Genomic DNA, 11,947 nt, shown 5'->3' on the forward strand with positions numbered 1-11,947 from the left:
GAGTGGGGAGAATGTGGGACTCGCTCCCTCGGGGAGTGGGGAGAATGTGGGACTCGCTCCCACGGGGAGTGGGGAGGATATGGGACTCGCTCCCACGGGGAGTGGGGAGCATGTGGGACTCACTCCCACGGGGAATAGGGAGAATGTGGGACTTGCTCCCACGGGGAGTGGGGAGAATGTGGGACTCGCTCCCACGGGGAGTGGGGAGAATGTGGGACTCGCTCCCACGGGGAGTGGGGAGAATGTGGGACTCGCTCCCACGGGGAGTGGGGAGAATGTGGGACTCGCTCCCACGGGGAGTGGGGAGAATGTGGCACTTGCTCCCACGCGGAGTGGGGAGAATGTGGGACTCGCTCCCACGGGGAGTGGGGAGAATGTGGGACTCGCTCCCACGGGGAGTGGGGAGAATGTGGGACTCGCTCCCATGGGGGAGTGGGGAGAATGTGGGACTCGCTCCCTTGGGGAGTGGGGAGAATGTGGGACTCGCTCCCTTGGGGAGTGGTTGAGGTGAATTGTGTCGATGTGTTTAAGGGGTGAGGGGGGGTTAAACGCATGAGGGAGAAATGAATAGAAGGATATGGGGGACGGGGGGAGTTGAAATAAGGAGTGGGTGGAGGCTGGTGTGGGGAAGGGAACACAGCACCAAGTAGAAAGGCTAAATGGCCTGGTTCTGGGGCTGTAAATTGCCAGACTGGCAAGGGAGGAATGAAGCTAGACAGCAACAAGATTAGAAAATGCTTCGGAAAGGCCTCTTGAAGTAAGCGGGCGGCCTTCACCGACAGCGCTTGAACCCGCAGCGGCGGCCATTTTGGGTGTCTCAGTATACACCAGGCGTGTCAGCAGCGCGAAGGGTGAAGAGCACCTGACGGGGATGGAGCGCCATGCCCGACCCGGAGGGAGCCAGAACTCGCGCGTTCAGGCGCGGCGATTCCGCGGGACAACATAGTCCAGGTAGGGACTGCCCATCAGCTGCTCGACATCCTCCCTGTGCACCAGCCAGCACGCAGCCTCGTGAGCGGGCAGGCGCGAGTCTTTCAGTGTCTTGGTCACCAGAGACACAGCCAGCCTTTGGCTTCCAAACAACAGCTCGCCTTTGTCCGGGCCCAGGCGTCTTCCAGCAAGTGATGGCCTCTCGAGACTAATATCAGCGTGCTGGAACTGACCTGAAAAAGAAAACGTCCGTCCATCAGTGCGTCACAGATACCCGGGAGTGAGTTACAGACTGGAATCTAATCGAGGGGTTCGGGGTGGCTTATATATAGAATAACAGATACCCGGGAGTGAGTTACAGACTTGAATCTAATCCAGGGGTTCGGGATGTTTTATATATAGAATAACACATACCCGGGAGTGAGTTACAGACTGGAATCTAATCGAGGGGTTGGGGGTGGTTTATATATAGAATAACAGATACCCGGGAGTGAGTTACAGACTGGAATCTAATCCAGGGGTTCGGGATGTTTTATATATAGAATAACAGATACCCGGGAATGAGTTACAGACTGGAATCTAATCGAGGGGTTGGGGGTGGTTTATATATAGAATAACAGATACCCGGGAGTGAGTTACAGACTGGAATCTAATCGAGGGGATCGGGGTGGTTTATATATAGAATAACAGATACCCGGGAGTGAGTTACAGACTGGAATCTAATCGAGGGGTTCGGGGTGGTTTATATATAGAATAATAGATACCCGGGAGTGAGTTACAGACTAGAATCTAATCGAGGGGTTCGGGGTGGTTTATATATAGAATAACAGATACCCGGGAGTGAGTTACAGACTGGAATCTAATCGAGGGGTTCAGGGTGGTTTATATATAAAATAACAGATACCCGGGAGTGAGTTACAGACTGGAATCTAATCGAGGAGTTCGGGGTGGTTTATATATAGAATAACAGATACCCGGGAGTGAGTTACAGACTGGAATCTAATCGAGGGGTTCGGGGTGGTTTATATATAGAATAACAGATACCCGGGAGTGAGTTACAGACTGGAATCTAATCGAGGGGTTCGGGGCGGTTTATATATAGAATAACAGATACCCGGGAGTGAGTTACAGACTGGAATCTAATCGAGGGGTTCGGGGCGGTTTATATATAGAATAACAGATACCCGGGAGTGAGTTACAGACTGGAATCTAATCGAGGGGTTCGGGGTGGTTTATATATAGAATAACAGATACCCGGGAGTGAGTTACAGACTGGAATCTAATCGAGGGGTTCGGGGCGGTTTATATATAGAATAACAGATACCCGGGAGTGAGTTACAGACTGGAATCTAATCGAGGGGTTCGGGGTGGTTTATATATAGAATAACAGATACACGGGAGTGAGTTTCAGACTGGAATCTAAACAAGAGGTTTGGGATGGTTTATATATAGAATAACAGATACCCGGGAGTGAGTTACAGACTGGAATCTAATCGAGGGGTTCGGGGTGGTTTATATATAGAATAACAGATTCCCAGGAGTGAGTTACAGACTGGAATCTAATCGGGGGGTTCAGGGTGGTTTATATATAGAATAACAGATACCCGGGAGTGAGTCACTGACTGGAATCTAATCGAGGGTTTCAGGGTGGTTTATATGTAGAATAACAGATACCCGGGAGTGAGTTACTGACTGGAATCTAATCGAGGGGTTCGGGATGGTTTATATATAGAATAACAGATACCCGGGAGTGAGTCACAGACTGGAATCTAACGAGGGGTTCAGGGGGTTTATATATAGAATAACAGATACCCGGGAGTGAGTTACAGACTGGAATATAATCGAGGGGTTCGGGGTGGTTTATACAGTAGTCCCCTGTTATACCGCGCTCCGCAATACCGCGGTTCGCGATATACCGCGGGGGGGCTTATGGACCCCAACTGTCAGTTGTGTCAATTTCAGCGGCCGGCTCACTTTGATCCGGAGAGGGAAGCTGCTCTCACTGAAACAATCAGCCGGCCGCTGAAATTGACACTGCCGGCTGCTCTCCCCCTCCAATCCAACTTTTAAGTTTTAATGATTGGGAGAGAGCAGAGAACACAGGAGGAGGTCATACGGGCCTGTGCAAGACCAGCATGGTCTCACATCGCCCCTCCCCTCTGTAGCTGGGGTTCAGGCTGTGGCTGCTGGGGTACAGGCTGTGGCTGCTGGGGTACAGGCCGTGGCTGCTGGGGTACAGGCTGTGGCTGCTGGGGTACTGTGGCTGCTGGGGTACAGGCTGTGGCTGCTGGGCTTCAGGCTGTGGCTGCTGGGGTACTGTGGCTGCTGGGGTACAGGCTGTGGCTGCTGGGGTACAGGCTGTGGCTGCTGGGCTTCAGGCTGTGGCTGCTGGGGTACAGGCTGTGGCTGCTGGGGTACTGTGGCTGCTGGGGTACAGGCTGTGGCTGCTGGGCTTCAGGCTGTGGCTGCTGGGCTTCAGGCTGTGGCTGCTGGGGTACTGTGGCTGCTGGGGTACAGGCTGTGGCTGCTGGGGTACAGGCTGTGGCTGCTGGGGTACTGGCTGCTGGGGTACTGTGGCTGCTGGGGTACAGGCTGTGGCTGCTGGGGTACAGGCTGTGGCTGCTGGGGTACTGTGGCTGCTGGGGTACTGTGGCTGCTGGGGTACAGGCTGTGGCTGCTGGGCTTCAGGCTGTGGCTGCTGGGGTACTGTGGCTGCTGGGGTACAGGCTGTGGCTGCTGGGGTACAGGCTGTGGCTGCTGGGCTTCAGGCTGTGGCTGCTGGGGTACTGTGGCTGCTGGGGTACAGGCTGTGGCTGCTGGGCTTCAGGCTGTGGCTGCTGGGGTACTGTGGCTGCTGGGGTACTGTGGCTGCTGGGGTACAGGCTGTGGCTGCTGGGCTTCAGGCTGTGGCTGCTGGGGTACTGTGGCTGCTGGGGTACAGGCTGTGGCTGCTGGGGTACAGGCCATGGCTGCTGGGGTACTGATTGGAGGGAGAGAGCAGCCGGCAGTGTCAATTTCAGCGGCCGGCTTTCAGTGAGAGAGCAGCTTCCCTCTCTGGCCGCTGAAATTGACACTGTTTTAATTAGATCCACGATGGGGGTTTTAAATTTATTTAAAAAGCTATGCTAGCGCTTCCCATTGTGAGTCTACGGGGGTCTGACCTCTCCCCCCGCCCCCCATAGACTCACAAGGGTAAGCGCTAGCATAGATTTTAAAATAAATTTAAAACCCCCATCGTGGATATCCGCGGCTCGGATGCAACGCGGGTGGCTGTCTTGGACCCCAACACCCGCGTTATAAAGGGGGACTACTGTATACAGAATAACAGATACCCGGGAGTGAGTTACAGACTGGAATCTAATCGAGGGGTTCAGGGTGGTTTATATATAGAATAACAGATACCCGGGAGTGAGTTACAGACTGGAATCTAATCGAGGGATTCGGGGTGGTTTATATATAGAATAACAGATACCCGGGAGTGAGTTACAGACTGGAATCTAATCGAGGGGCTCAGGGTGATTTATATATAGAATAACAGATACCCGGGAGTGAGTTACAGACTGGAATCTAATCGAGGGGTTCGGGGTGGTTTATATATAGAATAACAGATACCCGGGAGTCAGTTACAGACTGGAATCTAATCGAGGGGTTCGGGGTGGTTTATATATAGGATAACAGATACCCGGGAGTGAGTTACAGACTGGAATCTAATCGAGGGGTTCAGGGTGGTTTATATATAGAATAACAGATACACGGGAGTGAGTTTCAGACTGGAATCTAAACAAGAGGTTTGGGATGGTTTATATATAGAGTAACAGATTCCCGGGAGTGAGTTACAGACTGGAATCTAATCGGGGGGTTCAGGGTGGTTTATATATAGAATAACAGATACCCGGGAGTGAGTTACAGACTGGAATCTAATCGAGGGGTTTGGGGTGGTTTATATATAGAATAACAGATACCCGGGAGTGAGTTACTGACTGGAATCTAATCGAGGGGTTCGGGATGGTTTATATACAGAATAACAGATACCCGGGAGTGAGTTACAGACTGGAATATAATCGAGGGGTTCGGGGTGGTTTATATATTGAATAACAGATACCCGGGAGTGAGTTACAGACTGGAATCTAATCGAGGGGTTCGGGGTGGTTTATATGTAGAATAACAGATACCCGGGAGTGAGTTACAGACTGGAATCTAATCGAGGGGTTCGGGGTGGTTTATATATAGAATAACAGATACCCGGGAGTGAGTTACAGACTGGAATCTAATCGAGGGGCTCGGGGTGATTTATATATAGAATAACAGACACCCGGGAGTGAGTTACAGACTGGAATCTAATCGAGGGGTTCGGGGTGGTTTATATATAGAATAACAGATACCCGGGAGTGAGTTACAGACTGGAATCTAATCGAGGGGTTCGGGGTGGTTTATATATAGAATAACAGATACCTGGGAGTGAGTTACAGACTGGAATCTAATCGAGGGTTCTGGGTGGTTTATATATAGAATAACAGATACCCAGGAGTGAGTTACAGACTGGAATCTAATCGAGGGGTTCGGGGTGGTTTATATATAGAATAACAGATACCCGGGAGGGGGTTACAGACTGGAATCTAATCGAGGGGTTAGGGGTGGTTTATATATAGAATAACAGATACCCGGGAGTGAGTTACAGACTGGAATCTAATCGAGGGGTTCGGTGTGGTTTATATATAGAATAACAGATACCCGGGAGTGAGTTACAGACTGGAATCTAATCGAGGGGTTCGGGGTGGTTTATATATAGAATAACAGATACCCGGGAGTGAGTTACAGACTGGAATCTAATCGAGGGGTTCGGGATGGTTTATATATAGAATAACAGATACCCGGGAGTGAGTTACAGACTGGAATCTAATCGAGGGGTTCGGGGTGGTTTATATATAGAATAACAGATACCCGGGAGTGAGTTACAGACTGGAATCTAATCGAGGGGTTCGGGGTGGTTTATATATAGAATAACAGATACCCAGGAGTGAGTTACAGACTGGAATCTAATCGAGGGGTTCAGGGTGGTTTATATATAGAATAACAGATACCCGGGAATGAGTTACAGACTGGAATCTAATCGAGGGGTTCGGGGTGGTTTATATATAGAATAACAGATACCCGGGAGTGAGTTACAGACTGGAATCTAATCGAGGGGTTTGGGCTGGTTTCTATATAGAATAACAGATACCCGGGAGTGAGTTACAGACTGGAATCTAATCGAGGGGTTCGGGGTGGTTTATATATAGAATAACAGGTACCCGGGAGTGAGTTACAGGCTGGAATCTAATCGAGGGCTTCGGGATGGTTTATATATAGAATAACAGGTACCCGGGAGTGAGTTACAGACTGGAATCTAATCGAGGGGTTCGGGGTGGTTTATATATAGAATAACAGATACCCGGGAGTGAGTTAGACTGGAATCTAATCGAGGGGTTCGGGGTGGTTTATATATAGAATAACAGATACCCGGGAGTGAGTTACAGACTGGAATCTAATCGAGGGGTTCGGGGTGGTTTATATATAGAATAACAGATACCCGGGAGTGAGTTACAGACTGGAATCTAATCGAGGGGTTCGGGGTGGTTTATATATAGAATAACAGATACCCGGGAGTGAGTTACAGACTGGAATCTAATCGAGGGGTTCGGGGTGGTTTATATATAGAATAACAGATACCCGGGAGTGAGTTACAGACTGGAATCTAATCGAGGAGTTCAGGGTGGTTTATATATAGAATAACAGGTACCCGGGAGTGAGTTACAGACACTGGAGTCTAATCGAGGAGTTCAGGGTGGTTTATATGTAGAATAACAGATACCCGGGAGTGAGTTACAGACTGGAATCTAATCGAGGGGTTCAGGGTGGTTTATATATAGAATAACAGATACCCGGGAGTGAGTTACAGATTGGAATCTAATCGAGGGGTTCGGGGTGGTTTATATATAGAATAACAGATACACGGGAGTGAGTTACAGACTGGAATCTAATCGAGGGGTTCGGGGTGGTTTATATATAGAATAACAGATACCCGGGAGTGAGTTACAGACTGGAATCTAATCGAGGGGTTGGGGGTGGTTTATATATAGAATAACAGATACCCGGGAGTGAGTTACAGACTGGAATCTAATCGAGGGGTTCGGGGTGGTTTATATATAGAATAACAGATACCCGGGAGTGAGTTACAGACTGGAATCTAATCGAGGGGTTCGGGGTGGTTTATATATAGAATAACAGATACCCGGGAGTGAGTTACAGACTGGAATCTAATCGAGGGGTTCGGGGTGGTTTATATATAGAATAACAGATACCCGGGAGTGAGTTACAGACTGAATCTAATCGAGGGGTTCAGGGTGGTTTATATATAGAATAACAGGTACCCGGGAGTGAGTTACAGACACTGGAGTCTAATCGAGGAGTTCAGGGTGGTTTATATATAGAATAACAGATACCCGGGAGTGAGTTACAGACTGGAATCTAATCGAGGGGTTCAGGGTGGTTTATATATAGAATAACAGATACCCGGGAGTGAGTTACAGACTGGAATCTAATCGAGGGGTTCGGGGTGGTTTATATATAGAATAACAGATACCCGGGAGTGAGTTACAGACTGGAATCTAATCGAGGGGTTCGGGATGGTTTATATATAGAATAACAGATACCCGGGAGTGAGTTACAGACTGGAATCTAATCGAGGGGCTCGGGGTGGTTTATATATAGAACAACAGATACCCGGGAGTGAGTTACAGACTGGAATCTAATCGAGGGGTTCGGGGTGGTTTATATATAGAATAACAGATACCCGGGAGTGAGTTACAGACTGGAATCTAATCGAGGGGTTCGGGTGGTTTATATATAGAATAACAGATACCCGGGAGTGAGTTACAGACTGGAATCTAATCGAGGGGTTCGGGGTGGTTTATATATAGAATAACAGATACCCAGGAGTGAGTTACAGACTGGAATCTAATCGAGGGGTTCAGGGTGGTTTATATATAGAATAACAGATACCCGGGAATGAGTTACAGACTGGAATCTAATCGAGGGGTTCGGGATGGTTTATATATAGAATAACAGATACCCGGGAGTGAGTTACAGACTGGAATCTAATCGAGGGGTTCGGGGTGGTTTATATATAGAATAACAGATACCCGGGAGTGAGTTACAGACTGGAATCTAATCGAGGGGTTCGGGGTGGTTTATATATAGAATAACAGATACCCAGGAGTGAGTTACAGACTGGAATCTAATCGAGGGGTTCAGGGTGGTTTATATATAGAATAACAGATACCCGGGAGTGAGTTACAGACTGGAATCTAATCGAGGGGTTCGGGGTGGTTTATATATAGAATAACAGATACCCGGGAGTGAGTTACAGACTGGAATCTAATCGAGGGGTTCGGGGTGGTTTATATATAGAATAACAGATACCCGGGAGTGAGTTACAGACTGGAATCTAATCGAGGGGTTCGGGGTGGTTTATATATAGAATAACAGATACCCGGGAGTGAGTTACAGACTGGAATCTAATCGAGGGAGTTCAGGGTGGTTTATATATAGAATAACAGGTACCCGGGAGTGAGTTACAGACACTGGAGTCTAATCGAGGAGTTCAGGGTGGTTTATATATAGAATAACAGATACCCGGGAGTGAGTTACAGACTGGAATCTAATCGAGGGGTTCAGGGTGGTTTATATATAGAATAACAGATACCCGGGAGTGAGTTACAGATTGGAATCTAATCGAGGGGTTCGGGGTGGTTTATATATAGAATAACAGATACACGGGAGTGAGTTACAGACTGGAATCTAATCGAGGGGTTCGGGGTGGTTTATATATAGAATAACAGATACCCGGGAGTGAGTTACAGACTGGAATCTAATCGAGGGGTTGGGGGTGGTTTATATATAGAATAACAGATACCCGGGAGTGAGTTACAGACTGGAATCTAATCGAGGGGTTCGGGGTGGTTTATATATAGAATAACAGATACCCGGGAGTGAGTTACAGACTGGAATCTAATCGAGGGGTTCGGGGTGGTTTATATATAGAATAACAGATACCCGGGAGTGAGTTACAGACTGGAATCTAATCGAGGGGTTCGGGGTGGTTTATATATAGAATAACAGATACCCGGGAGTGAGTTACAGACTGGAATCTAATCGAGGAGTTCAGGGTGGTTTATATATAGAATAACAGGTACCCGGGAGTGAGTTACAGACACTGGAGTCTAATCGAGGAGTTCAGGGTGGTTTATATATAGAATAACAGATACCCGGGAGTGAGTTACAGACTGGAATCTAATCGAGGGGTTCAGGGTGGTTTATATATAGAATAACAGATACCCGGGAGTGAGTTACAGACTGGAATCTAATCGAGGGGTTCGGGGTGGTTTATATATAGAATAACAGATACCCGGGAGTGAGTTACAGACTGGAATCTAATCGAGGGGTTCGGGATGGTTTATATATAGAATAACAGATACCCGGGAGTGAGTTACAGACTGGAATCTAATCGAGGGGCTCGGGGTGGTTTATATATAGAACAACAGATACCCGGGAGTGAGTTACAGACTGGAATCTAATCGAGGGGCTAAGCTGTTTAATGGGCAGCCAGATTTGAAGTGAGTTGCAGCCTGGAGTCTGAGGAAAGTGGAGTTACTCACCGAGCATCCCTCGGGCCTGCGGAGAGAGCCCGTTACCCTGCACCACGTAGAAGCCGAGATGGTTGCGCTGCAGCGGGGAGGGGTGGGCGTGGCGGTGGAGGAGGATCAGGAAGCGGGTTTCCTCACCCACCCATAGGCTGGCGCCCGCCGCCCGGGACACGGAGAGCTTCAGTCCGGGCCTGCGGGTGATTGAGCTGGGCTCCCACGGGACGGCGAGCCGCTTCCCCCCTTCCTCCAGGCTGACGCCCTCCCGGCCGACGTGGACCGCGTAGCCTCCGGAACCCGGACTCGCCACCCGCACGGTGATCCGGTCGAAAAAGTTCCGGGGGCGGCTCGCATGCTGGGGGTCGACCGGCGCCCCCTCCAAATGGCCATCGACCGTGACCCCTGGGGAAGGAGGGAAGAGAACGGTTAGAGCCGTGTTGGTCCCGGCCTTTGCAAAGAGCAGTGCCACCGTCTCACTCTCCCCATGCCCCAGCCCCGGCCTCGCTCTTTCCCTCAACATAATCACTGCACATTCTCCCCCTCCGATTCCCCCGAGGGAGAATCAGCTCCCGCTGCCTCTCTCAGGCAACACCATCCGCATCGCAGCAACTCACTGCATCAACAATTCAAGTTCTCCTCGTCCCCCTCCCTGGGGCAGCACGGTAGCACGGTGGTTAGCATAAATGCTTCACAGCTCCAGGGTCCCAGGTTCGATTCCCGGCTGGGTCACTGTCTGTGCGGAGTCTGCACGTCCTCCCCGTGTGTGCGTGGGTTTCCTCCAGGTGCTCCGGTTTCCTCCCACAGTCCAAAGATGTGCGGGTTAGGTGGATTGGCCATGCTAAATTGCCCGTAGTGTCCTAAAAAGTAAGGTTGGGGGGGGGGGGGAGTTGTTGGGTTACGGGTATAGGGTGGATACGTGGGTTTGAGTAGGGTGTCATTGCTCGGCACAACATCGAGGGCCGAAGGGCCTGTTCTGTGCTGTACTGTTCTATGTTCTATGTTCCTCCTATTGCTCTCTGTGCCTGGGTACCAGCGGTGATGGGGATGATGGTGTCGTGGGCCCGTCGCAGGCTGAGTAATCCAGAGGCTTGTGATAAACTGCGTTGTGGATACGGCGAGGGGGTTCCGGGTTCGAAACCCACTGCTTCAATTCGCTCGACTCAAGGATCAAGACTCCGAACCTCCACCTGAGTGGCTGCGAAGTAGCCTCGATTGTCGTTGGAACTCACTCACGCCCACTTTCAGGGAGGGAACATCCAATTAGAATCCCGACAGTCCAGAACGAGGCCGTTCGGCCCATCGAGTCTGCACCGATTCTCTGGAGGAGCGCCCTGACCTCAGGCCACTCCCCCCCCCCCCGCCCTAGCCCTGTGACCCCCGCCCAACCTTGGGACGCTCAGGGGCAATTGGTCATGGCCAACCCGCCGACCCTGCACATCTGTGGAGGAAACAGGAGCATCCGGAGGGAACCCACGCAGACACGGGGAGAAGGTGCAAACTCCACACAGTCACCCGAGGCTGGAAGCGACGCTGTGAGGCAGCAGTGCTAACCACTGTGCTGCCACGCCCTCCTTTAAAAAAAAATTCAAAACACCCAATTTATTTTTCCAATTAAGGGGCAATTTAGCATGGTCAATCAACCCACCCTCACCATACCCTCCTCAGCAGCATGGTAGCATTGTGGATAGCACAATTGCTTCACAGCTCCAGGGTCCCAGGTTCGATTCCCGGCTTGGGTCACTGTCTGTGCGGAGTCTGCACGTTCTCCCCGTGTCTGCGTGGGTTTCCTCCGGGTGCTCCGGTTTCCTCCCACAGTCCAAAGACGTGCAGGTTAGGTGGATTGGCCGTGATAAATTACCCTTAGTGTCCAAAATTGCCCGTAGTGTTGGGTGGGGTTACTGGGTTATGGGGATAGGGTGGAGGTGTTAACCTTGGGTAGGGTGCTCTTTCCAAGAGCCGGTGCAGACTCGATGGGCCGAATGGCCTGTACTGTAAATTCTATGATCAAGTCAGGAGTGTGATGGACTCTCCCACTCGCCTGGATGAGCGCGGACTCCGACATCACTCGAGAAGCTCAACACCATCCAGGACAAAGCAGCCCCCCCCCCCACCCCGCTCGATCGACTCGCTAACCCCCACCTTCAACACCCACTCCCTCCACCCACCGACGCACAGCGGCAGCCGTGTGTACCGTCTACAAGATGCACGGCAGCCACTCGCCAAGGCTCCTTCGACAGCGCCGCCCAAACCCACCACCTCTACCCCCTAGAAGGACGAGGGCAGCAGACGCCACGGGGAACACCCACCGTTCACCCCCCCCCCCCCCCCCCCCCCCC

The 11,947-nt window shown here is 50.8% G+C and overlaps 1 protein-coding gene across 1 annotated transcript in view; it reads right to left on the reverse strand.

Moving 5' to 3' along the window:
- Positions 1–530: 530 nt before the first annotated feature.
- itih6 (inter-alpha-trypsin inhibitor heavy chain family member 6) overlaps positions 531–11,947 on the reverse strand; it is a 57,196-nt gene continuing 45,779 nt past the window's right edge. Inside the window, exons 15-16 of the mRNA XM_038782555.1 lie at positions 9,627–10,013; positions 531–1,163 (exon numbers count right to left, since the gene is read on the reverse strand). Of these exons, the coding sequence (XP_038638483.1) occupies positions 916–1,163; positions 9,627–10,013 (635 nt within the window). The 3' untranslated portion in view covers positions 531–915. The remainder of the gene's footprint in view (positions 1,164–9,626; positions 10,014–11,947) is intronic.

The sequence above is a fragment of the Scyliorhinus canicula genome, chromosome 21 (assembly GCF_902713615.1).
Source record: "Scyliorhinus canicula chromosome 21, sScyCan1.1, whole genome shotgun sequence".
NCBI classification, from domain to species: Eukaryota; Metazoa; Chordata; class Chondrichthyes; order Carcharhiniformes; family Scyliorhinidae; genus Scyliorhinus; species Scyliorhinus canicula.